Source organism: Pseudorca crassidens, chromosome 10 (assembly GCF_039906515.1).
Source record: "Pseudorca crassidens isolate mPseCra1 chromosome 10, mPseCra1.hap1, whole genome shotgun sequence".
Taxonomy (NCBI): domain Eukaryota; kingdom Metazoa; phylum Chordata; class Mammalia; order Artiodactyla; family Delphinidae; genus Pseudorca; species Pseudorca crassidens.
The window spans coordinates 3,885,001-3,906,702 of NC_090305.1; the positions used below are offsets into that span (position 1 = coordinate 3,885,001).

Here is a 21,702-nt window from a genome sequence, read left to right on the forward strand (position 1 = left end):
CGGTCCTGTGCCACACACTTGTGTGCTCTGTCTGGTGGTTCTGCGTGGAGCCGTTCTCTGCGGTCGACACGACTGTTATCCACCTTCTATCCTGAGGCCCAGTGCGGGAACCAGCCGGGGTCACCGGGGGAGGACACGGCACCGCTGGGCGTGGACCAGGCGCTGGCTCCGAGGCCCGCCCTGTGGCCACCGCACCGGCCCGCGGAGGCGGCTGAGGCTCACGCCGGCGGAGGGCTTGGGGCGCCCCGGTGTTTGCGGCTACCCTCGCTGCCTCCTAGCTGACGGCGTCCGCCTCCCTCACTGTTGGAGGCAGGGGTGGGAGAGGGAAAGAGAAGACCGTGGCTGAACGCGGGACGGGGCCGTGGAACGCCGGCAGGGCAGTGCAACCAGCCTCCTCTAGGCCTGAACACAGCCTCCCACCTCGGGGTTCGGTGGTTGCATAAGCATTCGTTCAGCAGCTTTTATGCAGCACCTGCCCTATGCCAGACATCGCCCTGGGCACCAGAGAAGCAAAGTGGAGTAACACGGCCGGGTGCCGTCCCGCAGGGGCACACAGCACATGCGATGGAGACCAGCGTCTAGGGGACTCGCCTAGACGAGATGCAGAGGCGCAGGCCTGCCCAGCACCCGGCAGGGCAAGTCTCTTCTTTTTTTAATAGAACAGCTTTACTGAGATGTAAGTCACGTGTCACACATCCATTTAAAATATTCAACTCAGTGGTTTTCTAACATTCACCACTATCCCATTCCAGACATGCTCACTACCTTCAAGAGAAACCCCATCCTCGTTAATAGTCACTCCACTTTCCACCAACCCCTCAGCCCAGGGCAGTTATGATCTGCTTCCTGTCTGTATGGAATTGCCTACTCTGGACGTTTCATGTAGTGGAATCATATAATACGTGGTCTTCTGCGTCTGGCGTCTTTCACTGAGTGTAATGTTTTCAAGGTCCGTCTGGGTTGTAGCATTAGAACTTCATTTCTTCTTATGGCTGCATAATATTCCGTGTAGAGGTAGATTGTTTATCCAGTCATCATTTGAAGGACGCTGGCATTATTTCCACTGTTTGGCTGTCGAGAAGAATGCTGCTTGCGCATTCCTGCACGTCTGTGTGGACAGATGCTCTCATTTCTCTTGAGCGTATACCTACTGGAGGGACCGCTGGATCACAGGGTGACTGTGCGTCAGGGTCTGAAGAACTGCCGCGTTTAACTTTCAGAGGCTCCTCCGGCTCTTTCCCCAGCGGCTGCACCATTTTACATCCCCGCCAGCCACGCGTGAGGGTTCTTATTTCTCCATATCTTCTCCAACACTCGCTATTTTCTGTCTTTTTGATTGTAGCCGTCTTAGCTAGTGCGAAGTGGCGTCTCACTGTGGTTTCAATTTGCATTTTCCCTGCTGACTAATGACGTTGAGCACCTTTTCATGCGCTTCCAGCCGTTTGCATGTCTTCTTGGGAGAATTCTATTCAGATCCTTTGTGCATTTTTGATCAGATTATGTCTTTTTATTGTTGAGTTGTAGGAGTTCTTTATATATTCTAGATACGAGTCCCCTGTCAGTATAGGATTGGCAAATATTTTCTCCCATTCTGTAAGTTACCTTTTCATTTTCTTAATGGTGTCCTTTGAAGCACAAAAGTTTCTAATTTTGATGAAGCCCAACTCGTCCATTTTTTCTTTTGTCACCTGTGCTTTTGGTGTCATACCTAAGGAAGCTTTGCCTGGCCCAGGGTCATGAAATGGACTCTCGTGTTTTCTTCTAAGACTGTTATAGTTTTAGGTCTTACGTTTAAGTGTGTGACCTATTTTGAGTTAATTTTTGTCTGGTGTGAGGAAAGGGCCAACTTCGTTCTGTCCTGCATGAGGACACAGAGGCATCTCAGCACTGCTTGTTGAAAAGACGTTTCCCCATCGCATGGCCTTGGGGCGGGAAGAGGTGGAAGCGCTGCCCCGCTTCATCGGGGGACCTCAGGCCAGCACCCAGGGCCCATCCCAGGTGCGGCCACTGAGTAGAGCCACTGGCCGGAGCTGGAAAAGCAAGGAGGGCAGGGCGGACGTTTGTTTTCTCCCTTGTCTCGGGCAGGCAGCGGGGTGTCGGGTGGGGCGACAGGGCCGGCGGTGTGGAACCAGGGGTCCCGAGGAGCCCCCTAAGGACTGGCTTCCTCCCCCAGCCACTCAGAGGTACCTTCTTCTCTTACCTGGATCCACAAGGGGACTGAAATGCGAATAGGCCTGTGAGGCACAGTCCTCCCCCTTCCTGGAGGCGGAGAGCAGGGGAAGGTGACCAGCCCGGGCGGAGGAGGAAAGAGCGCAGATCAGGGAGGCTGGGACACCCTGCTCAGCGAGGGGCCTGGCGGCAAAACGGGCGGAGAGGATGGAGGGAGCCCCACCGAGAGCAAGTCCACTAAGTGTCCCGAGTCCCCGAGAAGCACGGACCCGGGCCCTGTGGCACCTGTGGGGAACGGCGGGCCTCCCAGGGCGTACGGAGCGCCCGACCCCACCAGAGGCTCCTGTTCAAGGCTCTAGCTCTCCTGCAGGCCCAGGGCGGCCTCCCGCTGGGCAGCGGGCGCGTGGTGCGTGTGTTGATGTCCCTGGGGCTCTGCCCGGGACCCACTCGTCTGCTCCAGCTTCTCCACCTGCAGCGAGGCGGGCAGGGCTGGCTCTCCCAGGAAGGGGGCTGGAAAGGAGGAATTTGGTGGCTTGAAGGAGAGAAACAGAAGTGCCCGGAGAAGGGAGGGCCAGGCCAGCTGGCCAGGGCCCCAGGGGCTTCCTGATGAGCTGCTGTGTACCCGTGTGTCTCAGCAGCTGCCACGCAGTAGAAGCCTTCGTGCTGTCGGGACCCCATGTTCCAGAATCACCCAGCTGTCCCATGGCAGCCAGGCCGGCAGCCGCCTGGTAGAACCAGGGTTAGAGAGACTGTCTGCCCGGCACAGAGATGGCACGATTGTCCTATGCTCCCCACGGCCTGCAGGGGGCGCGCTTGGTCCCTAACCGCTCTGCTTGTCAGGGTCCGCCTCGGAGCCCAGGGCCCCCGCCCAGCTGCTGAATCAGGGCCGGCCCAGGAAATCGATTTGCAAGAAGCTTCCCTCCCAACGGATGCACTCAGTCCAAGGGGACCCAGCGGTCAGTGTTCCTGTCACCGGCTCCTCTGTAAGGGACACGCCGGCCGTCAGCAGGGGTGCGCCCCTGTAGCGCCCCGTCGGTGGCCCTGTGTCCTCCTCAGCTTTCACCACTGCTTCTGCAGGAGACACGCCTGCCCCCCACTCACCTGCCTCTCTCTCCTGTTCTCCAGGACACACAGGACCAGCCACTGCTACCGCATCACCTACCGCCACATGGAGCGCACGATGTCGCAGAGAGAGGTCGGGCGCGTCCACCAGGCCGTGCAGGAGGCGGCCGTGCGGCTGCTGGGCGTCGAGGGCAGGTTTTGATGTCGCCACCTCCCCGGCTGCGGCCCTCCCAGGGCCCCGGGTTTGCTGAACCAAAGAGAAAAAGATACTGTTTGTGGGCGAAGGCATCCGTAATCTTGTGATAAATGGGTCAGTTTCAGGACTTTCAGAAGACAAAGGATTGCTCTTGAGAAGCTGTTGACATAGCATGTGTCTTTTATTTGGGAAAAGTGGGGGGAAGGAGCAATAATACGAGAGTTACCTTCTCTTCCTTTTAGAAATGCTTTGCCCGTTGGCGCTCGGCGCAGTTAATTGGTCCCTGGGTTCTGTTAAAGTGTAAACAGCAGACGTGATTTCCTACCTGACAGGCTCTTGCCCCCGTGTAATGAGCGGAGCCACACAGAGGGACACACTCCAGACCGTAGAAGCTTTTCTCAGTCGGCTCCCGTTCCTTTCTCCCTCCTTCTTCTGTTCTGCAAAGGGCAGGCTGCAGACAGCGTGCGGATGAAATGCCAGGGGTCCCTCAGAGGTGGAGGGAGTCACATCTCTGAGCGAGCAGGGTTTTACTTCCTTTTCACAAAGTGGGCCTTGGAGCCGGGGCTCTGGCCCCAGGGTGTGGACAAAGCTGCCTCCGCCCCCCACACACACACCCCCAGAGAGAGCGCGCCCCGGGGCTGGGTGGCACCCGGCACTGCAGGGTCAGGTCCTTGAAGCCCCGGAGAGTTTGTTTCCTGATGGAAGGCCTCTGCTTCCGGAGACGACCTTTATGGAGGAATACGGGGCTTTGATGTTCCCCTTTTGCCATCGCGAGCGCTTTGTGGTCTGCCTGCTTCCCTCCTGGCCAGTTTACATAATCAGATTCCGTCCCCGGTGTGATGCTGGAGGCTGATGGAGGCCCGTGTGAGCGCTGGGATAAATATTTGATGAGCGCGGCCATTAGCAGCCCGCGGTGTGAGGGTGGGCAGCTGCTCCAACAGGAAGGAACGGCTGCAATGTCATTTCACCCTCCTACCCAGGCGGACGCGTCCCTTGGATTTTCAAGGGAATCGAGAGCCGCATCCCAGCCTCGCCAAGCTGCTGTCCGGGGTCCTGGGGCCACAGGCGCTGTTCCTGGAGAGGAGGGCTCTAATGCAGAGCGTGATTGGGAATCTCTTCTCCAGGAGCATTTGCTAGCAGACCGTTCCTGATCCAGCCCGGGGCTGCATTTCCAGAGACCCCTTTTATCCCCAAGACCCCTTAGGCATTCGCGGAAATCCTGGCGTAACACCCAGAAGACGTGGCACGGCCCCTCGGCCCACGCCCTGAGCGCGTATCTGTCAGATGCCGAGCGCTGTGCTAGGGCCTGGGGGCAGTGCTGACATTCGGGGGCGGGGGGGGGGCTCGCAGAGGGCTTTGCTGAACGTTCCTCTCGACACTCCATGAGATGTAGTCAACCTTCCCCTAAATTTTCCTGTGAGGCCGGAGGAGTCTCGGGCCCTAACCAGGAGCGCACCCGAGCCTGCTGCCTCCCAACGAAGACCCTGTAGCTAGACGGACTCGGGTGCGTTGCCAGGTCTGCGCCTCCCCCCTGCTCCCGGGACCCGTGTTCTGCGAGCCCCCAGCCGCGCGGGCTCGTGCGAGCCCCGCCTCCGCTCTGGGTGTTGGCGCTCGTGCCACAGGTGGGCCCGCCCACCAGGGGGCCGAGGGGACATCCAGCTCTTCACTTTTCTCATGGAACTCCCGCAGGAGAATAAAGAGTGAAGAAGAAAAAAATAGGCAAGATAATGGCACCCCTGAGCTGAACAGCACTCTGCAGCGCGGTGACAGACGAGTCCGTGTAAACAGAGCGTGGTGGCCAACACCAGTGCCACCCGCCGGGAGGCGCCCTCCCGTCCTCCGTGAGGCCGGGACAGGAATCTGCCTGCTGCAGAGGCTCGTCAGGTGTAGAACCCGGAACCTAAGAAGCTGCCGGTGACATCTGCTCTGGCGACGGACATCGGGAACCGGCTGGGGAAGGGATGACCCCCGCACAGTGGCTCTCCCTACCCCACGTCTCAGCGGCCACATGGGGTCCTCTGTCCCCACGTCAGCTGTCCGGTCTCCGTGACGACCGTCATCGCTTGGACGGTGCTCGGCGGCTGCCAGGCAGGCCCTCCGTACGCATCCGCAGGGCACGGTAGAGGGAGGACACGTAACGGCGATGGTGGGGTTGACAGTGGCCGAGCCCCACCCCCCGGGTGTCCCGGGCACAGCGCACTGCGTGTGCTCAGCCACCTGAGTCTGGGCCGCTGTTCCACGTGCGATAGATGAGCCAGGAAAAGGTGGACTGGGCCCAGCATGCCCTCCTTCCATCCTCACGACCCCGGTGGTCCCGTTCTTCCCTTCACCCTCCAGGAGTGAGATCAACGTGCTCGGGGAGGTGCCACAAAGCCAGGGCTGGAGGAGGCCTCTCTGACGTCCAAGCCTGTGCTCTTCACGTTGCCCCCAGCTACGCCCCCTGCACTTGCCCGGGCGCTCAGCCTACGATAGGCAGGGTGGGGATTCACTCTGGACACCGCAAGGCAGAGGGGCCACCGCCGCGCTGCGGACATCACCACCGGGACAGTGGCAGCACCACTGCCCAGCCCCGGGACCCTCTCCACAGGTGCTGGGGCATGTGACATGGGCCCACAGGGCCAGCCGTGGGTTCGGTACCAAAACCGTTGGAAAGTCCTCTATCATCCGACGCTTCAAGTGGTCAATAGAGTTACACTTGCTGCTTCAGGACGGCAGGTCAGATTCAGGGCCACAGTCAGCTGGAAAGGTCAGCTGCTGAGTGACAGGAAAGTCCAGAACTGAACAATTTAAGACCCTGCGAGGGTAGTGCGTGCTCCCAGGAGGCTGCGTCCCAGCTCCCGGGAAGGTGGGGCAGCAGGAGGAAAGTTCTTCTTGCCCTCGGTGACCAGTTACTCGAGATCCTAGTGGCTCTGGTCTCCTAGATGGGCGTCTACAAAAGCCAACAACAGCAACACACACACCCAAAGCCGGTGCCCTGTTCGAAGGCAGGGGCTACAGACACTTGTACAGGCAGGAGACTGCCCGGCTCGGGCCCCTTGTCTGGCCCATTCCCAAGTCTGGGGCTGGTCTGGGGCGGGCGGATCAGGTGCCTCATGGAGCACTGGACCGAGCCTGAGGCTGAGCTTAGATCAGGCCCAAACCTGGCTCTGCCATGGTGAGTCACTTAGCATCCCTGAGGCTAAACGTCCTCCGCTCTGAGATGGAGGTGACGACCCTCTCCTCCGTCCAGGGACCGAGTGTGGACGGCTCAGCAAGGAGGAAGAAGATTGTGTGTAAAACTCTTAAGCATCGCATTTTAGCCTCACACAGACTCTGAAACTTAACCACAGCACGTCCACCTAGGAGTTAAGGACATGAGGCCAAGGACCAGGCCCAGGGTCCTCCCATGAGCGGGAAATTGACTAGGATTTAAGGCCCGCTCTCTGTAAGACCAAAGCCCGCGGTCTTCCTGCCGTGCCCTGTGTCTGCCAAGAAACGACACAGATGACAACACAGTGGCCGTGCCTCACCCTTTGCAGTCTCAGGTGCGAGATGGGGGGCGCCCTCCACAGCCTTTGCTCCCCAAGTGCAGGCCCGCACGTGCACATGTGTTTGTCTGTTCGGACACAAGACTCAAAGAGGGCTTGGCCTGCACACACTTCCAAAGGATGCGGGGAGACCAGGCCGCATTGAGTTAAACAGGAGACTTCAAGGAGGGCACGTGAGGCTGGTTAAACTACAAGGATCGATCCAAGGAGGAAATCAGTTTAACCAGTGGGCTCAACACTAAAGCTGCACGTCCCAGCTGTGTCCCGGCTACACCCTGGGCCGTTGGAGCCCTCGGGCAGGACGGGTGCCCGGGGCTGTGTGCCGACCATGGCCTGCTGGCTGTGTAGTCGCCCTTCTCTCCCAAACAAGAAGGGCTTTCAGGACGCAGGTGTGTGAGACTGGCATTATTACAGAGGAAACTTTGAAATCTATTTTTAACGGCTTCGAATCCACTGAGTGACTCGTTTGAAGTCATCTATATTTTATTACTAATAAGAAACAACTAGGATGCGAAGCAAGTCAATGGAAAAAGGAAAGTCTTTCCGACAGGTGTGCTGGAGCAGCTGGGTCCCCGTGTAAATCAACCCCGATGCCACACGTCACACAAAAATTAATTCAAGACGGAGCCTAAATATAAAAGCCCAAACCTTCCTAGCAGCCTTAGAGAAGAAAATGTAAAAGACTATCTTTGTGACCTTGGGTGGAGGCAGTGACTGCCTAGAGAGGACACAGAAAGAGCTAGTAAAGAAAAAACAATGATCAACTGGACTTTTTCAAGATTTAAAACATCTGCTCTTTGAAACACGTCATTAAGAAAATGAATAGGGGGACTTCCCTGGCGGCCCAGTGGTTAAGAATCTGCCCTTCCACTGTAGGGGGCACAGGTTCGATCCCTGGTCAGGAGCTAAGATCCTGCATGCTGCGCGGTGTGGCCAGAAAAGAAAAAAAAAAAAGAATAGACAAACCACAGATTGGGAGAAAATATCGTGACATGTATATTCAACAAAGGATTTATATCCAGAATATACAAAGAATTCCTACAATTCGATAATAATTTTTTAAAAAATCTTTTGAAAAATGGGGAAAAGTCCTATAATTCAGTAATTTTTAAAAAAAGCTTTTTAAAAAATGAACAAGTACTTGACAAAAAAAAGATTTATAAATGGCCAATAAGTTGGAAAGATGCTCAACATTATTAGTCATCAGGGCAGTGCTTTCAGGAAGCTGCAGAGCAGCCGGAACTCATCTGTAGGGGCTAAAAGCAGATCAGAGGTCGCCTGGGCCTGGGAAGAGATTGATGGAAAGGGGCCCACGGGAATGTTCTCTATCTTGATAGACATGCAGTTTACGTGGACGGGTGCATTTGTCAAAACTCATCAAACTGTATGCTTTAAAATCTGTGCCTTTCGCTGTGCGTAAACTATACAACAAAGGAAAAGAGACAAATGACACGTGCTGCATCTCACATTTCCACGCATCTCACAGCACCACGGCTCCAAAGTGGAGACAGCAGCTCGGCGCCGAGGGAGCAGGCATAGAGATGGGTGTAGAAGGGGCTCGGGGACTCTGCGGGCAAGATCATTCTTGAGTCGACCACACACCTGGGGCAGGCAGCTCTCTCCAAGGAGAGTGGCCACACGGGGGAGGGGACAGGGTGCAGCTGCAGGAACAATAATGTGAGATGGCGATTCCAGTCACTCGGGGGTTGTGATGAGGGTTGAATGGATTGAAGAGGGCAACACTCTCAGTTTTTAGCACGATATACTGACCATTACAAGTGAATCCGTATTTTTCTTAAAAACCCACGTTGGGAAAACGTTCTGGAGTTAGAAGGTGGGGATGATTGTTTGACTGTCTGAATACATGAAAATTCACTGAACTGTGTGCTTTGAAAGGGTGAATTTTATAGGATGATAATTATATCTCAATAAAGCTGTTATAAAAAATGTTAAACATGCATTCACTATATGACCCGGCAACCCCTTCCTAAGGTGTTTCCCAAGAGAAATGAAGCACAGGATGTTACTGAGTTGGGTGAGCAAGGAAACCCAGGCAGAGGTGAAGGCAGCTCAGTCTGCCGTCCTCTCCTTCCCAGGGGTTTGGCCCCAGAGAGCTGGGCCAGAGTGAGGCCTGGCGTACGTGCGGATGCTGTTAAGCTGGGGTGTTCCTCCGTCCGCCTCTCCATGGAGGAGGGGCCGCTGGTACCTGACCTCCTCAGGAAGGCTCAGTGGACCTGCCCCCTGCTCTGTAACGTGTGGTTTCCCCACCAGGAGCACGAGAAATGCAGAGTCCCGGGCCCCTTCCTGGACCTGCTGAATGAGAGCCTGCATTTATCCAGGTCCCAGATGATCCGTGTGTGTGTGTGTGTGTGTCACGTCCAGAGATGCTCTGAGCTGGAGCCGTGCGCTCCTTAGCCAGGAGGATTGAGGCTTCGCCAGGCTGCACACATCCCCCTTAGATCCTCGGGGCCCTGTTACGATTGAACAGGTGTCCATCCTTCAAAAGGGACCTTGAAGTCCTACCCCAGCACCTCCAGGGCGAGACCCCATTTAGAGACGGGGTCCATGGAGACGCAACGATTAAGATTCCCACGATGCCTGGTGTCCTTATAAGAAGACAGCCATGTGAAGACAGACCACCAGAAGCTAAGAGAGGCAAGGAGGGACCCCCTACAGGAATCAGAGGGCGCATGGCCTGCCGATGGCTCTGGAGATGTGAGAGAATACTTCCTGTTGTTTTAGGCCACCCGGTCTGTGGGCGCCCTAGGAAGCAAATAGGGATCCCAAGACAGAGGGAGCAACCTCTTGTCCTTAGGACTCTGAAAAGACGGCCCCGCACGTGGCCGTGGAGGGAACCCCTAGTAAATGGGGGCTGCCGTGTCTTTGGGTGGAGGGAGGCCTTCAAGCCTCACCTTCCCAGGAGGCTCGGTCTCTCTCAGCCTCAGTGCACCGGCCGGGCAGCCCCTTGGGCAGAACATCCAGAGGGCAGCGGTGTCCAAACTGGTAGCTCGGCCTCAGGGCCCAGAACCCACAGCTGAGACGCAGGGGAGCCTCCCAGCTGGCTCTGAACTGAGGCGAAGCCAGCCAGGCCGGGCCCGGCTGCGCAGAGAGGGCCCGCGGGTGTGGATGCCCTCGACACCAGTGGCCAGAGGGGAGTGGTTCCCAGGTGCTCTCCCCGGTAGAGACAGGCTCCTGGGCCGCCCAGGGATCTGCCCCTCGGGGCAGGAGGAAGTGCAGGGGCCAACCGGCTCTCACTGCAGGGCCCCAGCGCAGGCTGTGCCCCAGGCCCTGCGGGCAGGGCGTCCCAGGCAGAGCTGCGAGGGGCTCTCACTGGGCCCCCAGCCAGGCACCTCTCCGTTCCGCCCAGGCGAGGGCGGTCCGGATGGTCACGGGGGAGTTGGAGCTCGTCCAGATAACACCTGCAGCCCTTTCTCGTTCGCCCGCCCTGCGAGGCCTCGGCCTGGGCAAGCAGCCCCTCCCTCCTCTCCTCCCCTCCCCCCTGCCCCTCTGGCCTGGATGAATTCAGACCCAGGTGATGAGAATGAAGCCGCGGCCCCGCCAGAGGGAAGCGTGTTGGGTCTGTTCACAGCCTCACCCCTTGGATGAGGGCTCAGTGCCTGGCAAATGGCCGCTCCCCAGCAAGGGCCGCGGCCAGCGCTCACGTCGCTGTGTGTCACTCACCGCACGGGCCGGGCGGGCGGCAGGGCCTCCTCGCGGCACGGGGAGGCTGGCTACCTGAGCTCCTCTGTCCCCACGGGCAGAACCCGGCCGAGGGAGAGGAAGCAGGGCCGGCCTCCCTGAAGCGGGCCCCGGGGCTGGCCGGCTCTGAGGTCACGCTGCGCTGTCCCAGTCTGGGTGCCCGCACGCAGGTGACCGGCCTCTTCTGTACCGGCCCCTCCAGCAGGCTCTCGGCAGCGTTCACTGGCTGTTCAACCCAGGCCGGGAGAGTCTGTTAACTCTTGGACTGATGCCGTGTGTGGGCCTCAGGACCTGAAAAATACTGTTGAATGGGGTCACTTAAAGCACGTTTTCAAGAAAACACAGGAGGTTTAGCAAAATGGTTAAAAACTTGGGTTTTGGAGCCAGGCAGAGGTAAGCTCAAATGTGGGCTCCTCGAGAACACCTCTTGGCCTCGCGGTGCACATCTGCAGGATGGGACAGTCCGTGTTGCAAGGACTACGTGACACCACGTATGGGAAAGCTGCTAGCATGGGGCCTGGTAAGTAGACAGTGAAAGGGAAAAAGGAGATCTGGTTGTGGGTTCAGAGAAGGCCACACTCCCAGCTAAAGGGATTGCAAGGTCTGGGAAGCTTCTGGAAAAATGTAGTGTCACATGGCGCTATCCTGGAAGGTCTGGACTCAAAGGAACCTTAGAGATTGTTTGTCCGGTGGCTCCATTTTAGAGATGAATTGCTGAGGCCCAGAGAAGTAAAATGACTTGTATTAGTTGGATGAAGAACAAATGGAGACTGACTAGACAATTCTCTCATTGTACAACAAGTCTGGAGGAGGCAGGGCTGGTTCCGTGGTCCAGTGTCGTCACTGAGACCCCAGCCTCTTCCTCCTGCTCTGCCAGCTGCAGCAGGTGGGCGATGTCTTCCCCTCATGGCTACAACGTGGCTGCAAGAGCACCAACCAGCATATCTCCACACAGCCTCCAAGAGCAGGAATGGAGAGGGCAAGGGATCTCAGTTTCTCCTCACAAATTTCTTTTTCTCATAGAGAAAACATTTCTCAGCCTTCCCTTCAAGTCTCATTGGCCAGGAGTGGTTCACAGGCCCACACTCCAGCTTTTTTAAGACCTGGGAAAGGAAGTGTCTGTCATTTCCAGCCTCTATTGTAGGAAAAGAGGCTCTACCAAAAAAATAAGGGGGATGGGGATGCTATTTCATAGGCAACCAACAGCGTCTCCCAGACTGGCCCAAAGTCATCCAGCTACTTGCCAGCCAGACCCCTGCAGGGCCCAGGATAGAACACTTGGCTCCAGGCCCAGCATCGTTTCCAGATGTCTCCTCCTGTATTTTGCTGCCTCCTTTGGTAAGCAAGGCCTTTAGAAATGGCGTGCAGTGAAGGGCCCTGTGAAGGGCAGCTAGTCTCTGGCCAGAGGACTAGGGAAGCTGAAGCTTGGAGTCCAAACTGAGCAGAGCGCTTGGAGGCCGGGCCGGGGAAGCAGAGGGAGCCGCTCAGCCCGGAACTTCCCCAGGCTTCCTTCCCACTGGGCCCGCCCCTCAAGACCCTTCTGCCTGGACATTTGTCAAAGAGGGTGGCGACATGCATTGGAGGATTAATCGGACGGGGACACTGGTATTCGCGACACGAGAGCTTTTTGCCCTCAGGAGCTACCAGTATGTTTACTCGCTGGCAGGTGCCTGTCCTCGCGTGTTTAAGTCCTTTACAGATGTTAATTTTTTGTGTGTCTGTAAGGATGGTTCTGTAGGTGGTTACGATGCTTTCCAGACAGGTGGACGGACTGATTCAAAGTCACGTAGGAGCCTGGTGTTCTGGCTCCCTGGGACTTACCACGTTTGTTGGCAGGGACACTGCGTGTCGCCAGAAATCAAAATGCTAAGCTCTCTGTCACTCTTTCAAGCCAAATGTCAAGAAAGCAGTTATGGAAGAGCCAAAGGCTTGGAGGCAGGGAAGAGCCAGCCCCACCTGGGGGCTGCACGTGGCTGGGCCCAGGCTTCCAGAAGGCTGGTGGGGATGTGCCGGAAAGGGCAGGAGCCGTGGCTACCTTAGACGCTGAGGAGTGATGTGGCCACAGGTGTGCAAGGAAAGAGCAGAAGAACATACGGCGGCCAGGGGAGCAGGGGGGAACTGCCGGGGAGCCCAGCGGCGGGCCCTGTGGAAGCAACGCAGACGGGAGGCTGGAAAGAGAGGAAGCGCCTGGGGCCTGGTGGGACCAGCCGACGATGACGGTGAATGGCGGATTTTTTTTTTTTTAATTTTAATTTTTTAAATTTTATTTATTTTTGGCCGTGTCGGGTCTCCGTTGCTGTGCGCGGGCTTTCTCTAGTCACAGCGAGCGGGGGCTGCTCTTCATTGCGGTGCGTGGGCTTCTCACTGCGGTGGCTTCTCTTGTTGCAGAGCACAGGCTCTAGGCGCGCGGGCTTCAGTAATTGTGGCTTATGGGCTCAGTAGTTGTGGCACGCAGGCTTAGTTGCTCTGCGGCATGTGGGATCTTCCTGGACCAGGACTCAAACCCACGTCCCCTGCATTGGCAGGCGGATTCTTAACCACTGCGCCACCAGTCCATCTCTGGGATGGAGGGACAGCGGCAGAAGAGTCTGGAGGGATGGAGCTGTCCTGGGCCTTCCCCATTTGCAGGATCTCTTGTCTCTGATGATGCTGAGATGCTGGCAGAGGCCAGACTGCACCACAGCCTCCAGAAGAAAGGCATCTCTCGCCTACCCCTGTCGTGGGTCAGAATCACAGGCCAGCACAGAGAGTCGCCCCTTCTTGGGAGGGAGGAGGGGACTGAGGCCCTCACAGCCGTGGTCACTTGCGTGCAGTCCAACGTGTCAACAGCACATCCCAGACCAGACCCAGATCGCTGGGTGCCCGGCCAAGGCCGAAGCTTTCATGAATTGTTTAACCCCCGAGAAACACATCTGTGATTTTTCTCCCCAAGGACCCCATGTTTTAAGAGATTCTCATCTACCAAACAGCTGCATTTACCAAGCAATAATTTATTCATTTTCTCATTTTTAAAATTAATCAAAGATATACGTAACTGCCAGCCAGGGTCTCTGGTCAGCAGGACACAACCTTATTACCACCCCGGGCTGATTTAATTCCTGCCCAAAGCAAAGAAACTTGACATTTTAGGCAGCCTGAGCAGCCTCGCTGGGGGAACATGGAGGTTTTCACTTCGCTGTGTGAGATGTTCACAACAGCCTCCAGATCCTTGTCACTGATGCGTGGAGCCTGGGACCCCTATTGGGAATCACTGCATGGTTTTAGCAGGAAATAAGGCACGAAGGGAATCTCACCGTCCCAAAGTCTGGCCACTAAACCGTTGAAGGGTTTGTGGCCTGGATCAAGCCCCTGCCCGCCAGGAGCCTCGGGCAAACCACTCTCTCCCTGAGCCTCAGTTTTCCCATCCGTAAGCTGGGAGTGAGATAGTAGTCAGGGTTCTTAGCTGCCCATTTTCTTAAGTACAAAAGAATGTACTAAAAGGATGCTGAGGGAAACAGTCTGGCTGTTCCTCAAAGAGTCAACATAGAACTACCGCATGACCCAGCAATTCCACTCCTGGGACTGGACCCAAAAGAATTGAAACAAAGACTTCAAACAAAAACTTGTGTCTATTCACAGTAGACGAAAGTTGGGAACAACCAAATGTCCATCAATGAGTGAATGGTTACACAAAGTGTGGTCTATACGTACAATGGAATACTATTCAGCCCTAAAAAGGAGTGAAGTTCTGACAACACGCTGCAGCAGGGATGAACCTTGACAGCACTACGCTGAGGGGAAGAAGCCGGACACAAAAGGCCACAGAGAGTATGATTCCACCTGTGTGAAATGTCCAGAATATGCAGGTCCATAGAGACAGGATGCAGATCAGTGGTTGCCGGGCACTGGGCGTGGAGGGGTGGAAAGGGATTGCTTAGCGGGTACAGGTTTCCATTTGGGGGGATGAAAAATTCTAGCATTCAAGGATGGTGACGGTTACACAGCCTCAAGGAAGAGCTTGATGCCACTGAATTGTGCACTTGACAATGGCGAAGACGGTAGATGCTGTGTTATGTGTATTTTACCACAATAAAAGTAGTGTGCAGACAGTGAGATGCAAATATATATGTGTGCTGGCTAAGTTGCAGGGTGGCGGGACCTCCGGGAGCCACGCCTGCAGCCTCGCCGTGGGTACACAGACACAGACACGCCAGCCACTGGCCCTGCCCGCCCGGGCTCTCCATCTCCTGCAACCACTCCGGCCTCAAGTCCCTGGGACTCTGCGCAGATGCGTCTGATGGGGGAGGCTGGGTCACATCCCCGGGGCGCTGCCAGGAAGGCTGAGGCAGCTCAGAATGCCAGCTGTCTACAGCAGAGGACACATGGGAAGGACCTGGCCGGGGCATGAAATGCTGGTACGGGTCCTTCCTCCTGTGGCGCATCCAGAAGGAAACAGGTCACAAAGGAAACACTGCTCCTTAAAGGACTCCTGGGGCGAGGCCACCTTCCCCTCCCTTATCAGCCCTTCTGAACACCGCCCCCCCCCCACCGCCCAATTCACGCAGCAGAGACAATTGCTCCTTCTCCGTCCCATCCAGGGCTTTCTCCCTTTGGACAAGGTGACAACAGCCGCTGGTCCTTTATCCAGTGGACACTCTCCCTGGCTTTAGTTTTCTGTGATTCACTTTGCAGTTTAACACACGGACCCTATCACTTAGAAGCCAAATGACAGTGAGATGGTGCCCAGGTGGGGCGAGAGCTGTGGGACCCGCTCTGCTCTCCGTGCTGGGAGACAAAACCCCTGCCTGCATTTGTCCCAACCCGGCCGTTCACCCACCTGGTGGGGAAGACGCGGCACCTCCAATCTCAGCTACAGACAAGGCGAGAGGGAAATGAGCAAAACCGATGGATGGGATCAGAGTTAGGTTTTTTTAAAGAAAAAACATTTAGTACAATTTTAAACTTTCAGGAAAGTTGCAAACATAGTACAAGGAACTCCCATATAGCTTTTATTCTGATTGGCCGCTCGTTTACGTTTTATCCCATTTACTTATCCACTCCCCCTCTCTCTTCTCTCGACTACTTCATTTTACTGTAAATAGTCCAGGGTAGCTAATCAAACTCAAGCCTGTGCTTAGTCCCCTCATGGCTCCCATCACAAACCACACATATTTATCTGCCGATGTGTCATCCGGCTTCCCTCCCGCTAGAATGTCAGCCCCACGATGGCAGCCGTGTCATTGTCACACACCCACGACCGTGCGGGCACGCGAGATAAACTCCTAACCACAATTTGCTAAACTAAGCACAGGCATGAAACAGAGCGACAGGGTCCCCCTTTAGGTTTATGGACCAGGAAGGTCTCTGCAGGGTTGATATTTAAACCGAGACCCAAAGGTGAGAAGCTGCTGTTGAGTGGAAGACGCTGTGAGCCTGGGCAAAGGCAGAGATGAGGTGATTGAGGACCAACAGATGATCAGCAAGGCTCGTAGTGGAGGGGACGGGGTGGCAGGTGACGGTGAGATGCAGCCGAGGAGGAGGACGTGCACCAGTCTTCCGTGTGGCCTTGTAGCCAGGTGAAGGGTCGGACTTCAACCTCAGAGAAAGGGACGGCCCTGGAAAGGTTTAGGTGGGTGAGTGCCGCCTTGCGTGGAATGGATTGGAGGGGGGCCCATGTGGAAGTGGGGAGACCAGCTGGAGGAGCCTGCAGTCACGTTGGCTGGAGACCGTGGTGCCTGGGACCAGGGTAGAGAGGGAGGGAGGGAGGGAGGGAGGGAGAAGTGGACAGATTGGACACGGATTGATTGGATGCAAAGAAGAAGGGGAGGGTGGCACAAGGACGACGGCCCCTGGGTTTCATGGCTCAGGCAGCTGGGGGCTGGTGGAGAAACAGCACAGGTTTGTGGACTCTGGGGGGTGTCCAAGAAAAATCGGACAGAGTGAAACAGGCAAGGAAGACTTTATTCAAGACTATGGTCGTAGGAGAGAGAGAGTGAATTTAACAGGGGCAGCCGGGGATGTATAGCCAGTGGGTGAGGGCAGAGTGAGGGGGTCAGTGAGTGGAAAGTTACCAAGAGGAACTTGGTTAGGTGTCAAGGGTTGGGGGACTCTTGCTAAAATGGCTTGGCCAGCATCCTGACAGCCTGGGCTCTGCCAGCTAAGGTCCGCAGGCCAAGAAGAAGGCTCAGGAGAACCCGACTAAAGTTTGATCAGGGGGGAGTCCTCGTCACAGGGAGGACTTGGGGCATCTGTTCTGGCTGAGTCATGTCCAGGACGATATGTCCAGTGTGCAGCTCGGGATGTAAATCTGGAACCAGAGGCGAGGTCCTGGCTGGATGCACGAATCTGATCATCGCTGAAACGCCGGCCTCGGGAGCGCACAGCATCAGTGAGCTCTCAGACCTGTGATGGACTCTGACGGATGAGCGCCCCCTGGAACTTCTACATCCCGAGAGCTAAGCTCGCCGATGCCGCAGCCTCCCCCGCCCCCAGGGAGCAGAACTGGCCACTCTTCTCCCGGGACTCCGGGTCCTCAGCGCCTGAAGGCAGGTGGAGGCTTCATAAGGGCCCGGTCCCTTGTAAGGAAAGAGGATTCCCGTGCTCCCCAGTGTTGACTGAAAATACTTCTACTGTAATGACACCTAAATATATATGATTATAAAACTACATATAAATGCCTTCTGCTTAGAGCTATGATGCAGTTATCAACCCACAGTGAAGTGAAGAAGGAAAAGCACAGCCCGTACGTCCCCACCCTCAGCTGACCCCACTTGGAGAAACACGGGAGAGGTGAGCTCTGACATCCCTTCCAGTCCTAACAAGCGATGACTTTCTGAGCCTACGGTGCTGAGGGAAAGGCCGCGACTATGCAGCCACAGTAGAGAGGCTCAATCAGAGAATGGTTGCCTCGAGACCCAGAGGTCACGTGGAAGGTGGCCTCCAACAGAATAGACAGGTAATAAAAAATTAGCATTTTACCTAGAGGAACGTAAACAAAATACGGGTGGCGAGAAGAGCAATGTCAGTACTCTGGTGAAGAGACGTCTTTTTCCAGATTTGAAAAAGCTCAACTTTCATCTTTCTTGACTCACTTGGCCACATACATAAGAGGTTTTTTTTTTTTAATTAATAACTGGTAAGAAACCTTTTCTAAGTTATGATGCTGTTTTATATTTGAAGAAGTTAAGGGTGCTATTCATTTTATTAATTAGAAAAGCAGGGGAAATCATGCTTAAGGCTTCTCACCTAACACCTCAACTAATAGTATTTTGTACATTCCTTCTAGCCCTCTCTTGTGTGTACATATTTTATCTGCTGTGTGTGTGATTTTGTATTCTTTGAAGATGTAAGATTGTGATATGTGTTTTTCTCTATTGCCAGGTAGTGTTAGTTATAATTTTGTTGACTCCATTTTTATCCATTTCTTGTATATACTACACGTTGCATACTCATCCTCCTATGATTTCCTATGCAAGTTGCCGTCCATCTGTCACCCGTATAAAAAACGCTGCTGTGAACATCTTCAGACCCACAGCTTTTTCTGTCTTGTGGATTCGTGCATTCGGCTAGATTCCCAGGTGGGAATTTCTGGGTCGAAGGGTACAATTTTATTTCCAAAATCATTTCTGATGATCTAAACAGAGATGTGAGGATAAAACGGATAAAACGGGGGAAAGGCAGATTTGCAACAGACACCAATAGCAGATTTAGAAATCCCGAGGGAGAAGCAGGGGCTGTATCAGCAGGCAGAGCTGGTCCTGCGAACGCAGGGGTGTTGGCGCTGTCTTTTTCAAGCTTCCTCGCTGCCTCCAGGCAAGGATACTGAGAGCCTGGCCGCAAGAGCGGTTCAGGAATGCACGGATCAGATCCTCCAGGCAGGGAGATGCAGCCGCTCTAAGTCTCCCGTTACCAAGGCGACCTTCACTTTTCCCCTCTTTTCTAGGTTAGTGGTTCTGAATCTGTGCTGGATGGTTGGAGAGGATTAGTTCAAAAAAGGGGAGAAGTAAAGAAAATGGCTTTAAAAGACAATTTAATGGTTAACCTGAGGAATCGGGACCGAGCACGATGCAGAGAAACCTTCTGGTCCATTCCTGGTTCTGTGTGATTTCATGGTTTGATCTTTTCTGTGCAGTGAATTTATTTCCATTTTCCCTTAATAAAACAGAACCACCAGCGTGCTCCACCGCGTCTAATCACATGCAGCCTGTGGAGTGTCAAAGGCCCCTGTCCCAACGGGAAAAGCACAGAGGCATAATAAGGTGATGATGACAGCCGGGGAGAAATTAAGAACAAGGAGTCTCGAACTCACACGCCCGATGCTGGCATGACGTGTTGCCGCGGGGATGCACAGGACCTGGCAGCACGTGGCTCCCGCAGCTGGCAGGAAGCCTGGAAACTTCCAGAGCCCTTCTCCCCTGCGCTGGCTTTTCGCAGCCTTAAAAGCCAGCCTGGTGGGTCCCTTCCGGTCCCCGGGTACCCGTGTGCAAGCCAGGCGCCTGGGCTGCTGCTGCCTCTTCCCGGGGCGTGTCTGCAATTTGCAGTCACGAGGAGGCACAGCCTGAGCTGCGGCTTTGGGCTCAAGAGACACAGCGGGCACAATCCACCCCTGCGTGAGGTGTGGCAAGTGTGCCTCGTGGCCCACGGACCGGACGACCTTCCGTGTCACGTTTTCCCCAATGCATTTTCTAACCCTGAGCTTGAGCGCTGGCAGATGGGGCGTGTGACTATGCTGGTCCCCAGGGCTCCGTCCCTCCCAGCCCCCGGGTTTAACACAGCGCTGATGTGCGGGCGTCCATCTGGTCCTCGGGCGTCACACACCCAGGCTGCTGCTGAGAGCAGGTGCCACTGCTCCACTGTCGCACCAGAGGCGGAGAATCCGTGTGCTGCCTGCGGCGCATCGGGCCAGACACCCCCCGCGGCTCTTTCCTTTCTGGGGTTTGTCCTCTCGGAGAGGCAGGACTATGTTACGACGGCAGAAGTGGCTGGGCACCTCTTTTAAGCCTGCGTGATCATTTACGTTTCTTCAAGGTGCTTAAGTTCCGTTTCCCCAAGTACTTAGGGTTTCCTACAAAATAAAAAAGCCAGAAGGGAGATCCGGTGATGGCAGAGGTAGACCCCACCACATGCTCCCCCGAGGGCATCGAACACAACAGCTGCTGACTTGCTTGAAGTGGGGAGGGGAGCAGAAGAGGCAGATCCTGGAAGACCCCTCCCTCTCCCCTTCCCTCCCCCTCCCTCCCCTCCCCCTCCCTCCCCTGCCGCTCCCCTCCCCCTCCCCCTCCCCCTCCCCTCCCTCCAAATAGCACTCTACCAAATGATCTCTTAAAGTCCTTGCATCCTTGTGAAGAAATTGTGCTTCTCATCCAAGTGCCCCATCACCTCTCAGTAAGACGTGACCTGCATCTCTGTCCCAAGTTGATTCTCCAGTATTAACCTCCACCAGCAAGGTGGCACCTGGCTGTGTAGGTGGCATTCTCTCCTGCTGCCCTAGGGGTGGCGAGGTGAGCATGGACACTGGGTGGATTGGGGTTCTCCCAGCAGACGGCCGAGTCTCAGTTAGGGACAGGAGGAGAGGCAGGCCCGCTACCTGGCAATGACCCAGCTTGGGGGGGACGGTGGCGGGGGCCCATGTGACAGCTGACATCCTTCTCTGCTCTACAAGGAAAGCAGACATTGGCCGGGGGCCTGGAGCCGGGAGGAGGGCCTCCCCAGGGGGAGGGGAGGGGGCGGGAGGTGTGGATTGGGCACCTGCAACAGTCAGGAAGGAGTCGGCTATGCTGCCCACCCGAAGTTACACGAGGCCCTTCAAGGACGGTCCTGGCTTTGTGATCGGCCAGCTGCCACCTGCAGCTGCCTGCAGGCCTCCGTGTTAAAGTTTCCAACTGAATCCAGTAATTTATTAAAAAGAAAAAAAAGACGTCATGACCAAGTTGGGCTTCTCCAGGGAATCCAGAGCTGGTTTAACATTAGGAAATCTGTTAAGATGATGGACCACATTGAAAGACGGAAGAAGACCTGTCCTAGAATGCTCATAGTACCGCTTCTTTAGATGTTTGCCAGTAAAACAATGGATTCATGGATTGTGCTGTATTCACGTAGGGAGTACTATGCAGCCATGAAAAATGCAGGAGACACATGCGTGAATCTCAAAAATGTAGTGTCGAATAAGGAAAGCAAGTTGCAGAAGAATACATATACTGAGATTCATTTATAATAAATATAAAACATGGAAATGATACTATATCCTGTGTAGAGATGCATGTATATGTACTGACCATGTGAAGCAAAGCATGGCGATTGTAAGGTCTGATTTCACGGTTTACCTGTTCATGGGGAGCTGGTACCATGAGAGCTTCAAACATACGGGCAACGGTTTATCTCTTTAATCAGATGGTGGATGCACAGTAGTGTATTGAATTATTCTATAGACATTGTGTACATCTTGAATAGTTCACGGTACAGTCATATAAATTTTGAATTCGCTATGAAATGAAAAAGAGAAACAGGGAAGCAGTAACGGGGACTACTATCTAGATTAAATTTTGATCTATGAAGACGCATCAGTAAGAATTTGGGGAGAAAGGAAAATGTCATTTGAGGATTCTTGGTGTTGGGCATATATGCATGTACTATAGACTTTAGAAGAAAGGCTTAAGAAGTATATATAGAGAATTGCCATGATCGAGAACCAAGTTTAAAGTTTAAACTGGATATTCAAGTCCGAGGGAGGAAAAGGCGAACCAGGTAACCCCACACAGTCCCTCTAAGGCCACTGTCCCCTGAAGACGTCCCGACTGAGCCGGGGGCCCTGGGCTCAGCTCAGCTTTTATAAGGCCCTTTGCAGAAGACGGAGGCAGGGGCGTCGACACAGAGAAGGGAAAGAGAGGCGGGGACCCATGGGAGGAGGGTCAAGAAGGTTGAGCCCCAGAGGAAGCTGATGCTAACATGAGGCTGGAGACCCAGACGCCCCTGCCGAGCAGACGGGCGCGGGGAGGCCCAGGCGCCTGCTCACAGAGCCCAGGGGTCACCCTGCTTCCGGGGGGCCAAGGACCAGAGATGTCAACGGGCCTC

General features: G+C 55.1%; 1 protein-coding gene across 4 annotated transcripts in view; it reads left to right on the forward strand.

Moving 5' to 3' along the window:
- Positions 1 to 21,702, forward strand: part of FARS2 (phenylalanyl-tRNA synthetase 2, mitochondrial) — a 474,195-nt gene that overhangs the window by 376,732 nt on the left and 75,761 nt on the right. The window contains exon 8 of one of the 4 annotated variants that reach the window (XM_067751900.1): positions 3,295 to 3,590. The exons of 2 other annotated variants lie outside the window; for them this stretch is intronic. In XM_067751900.1, the coding sequence (XP_067608001.1) occupies positions 3,295 to 3,433 (139 nt within the window). In that variant the 3' untranslated portion in view covers positions 3,434 to 3,590. Of the gene's footprint in view, positions 1 to 3,294; positions 3,591 to 21,702 lie in introns of those variants that run through there. One more of the 4 variants, XM_067751904.1, reaches the window with a different exon arrangement.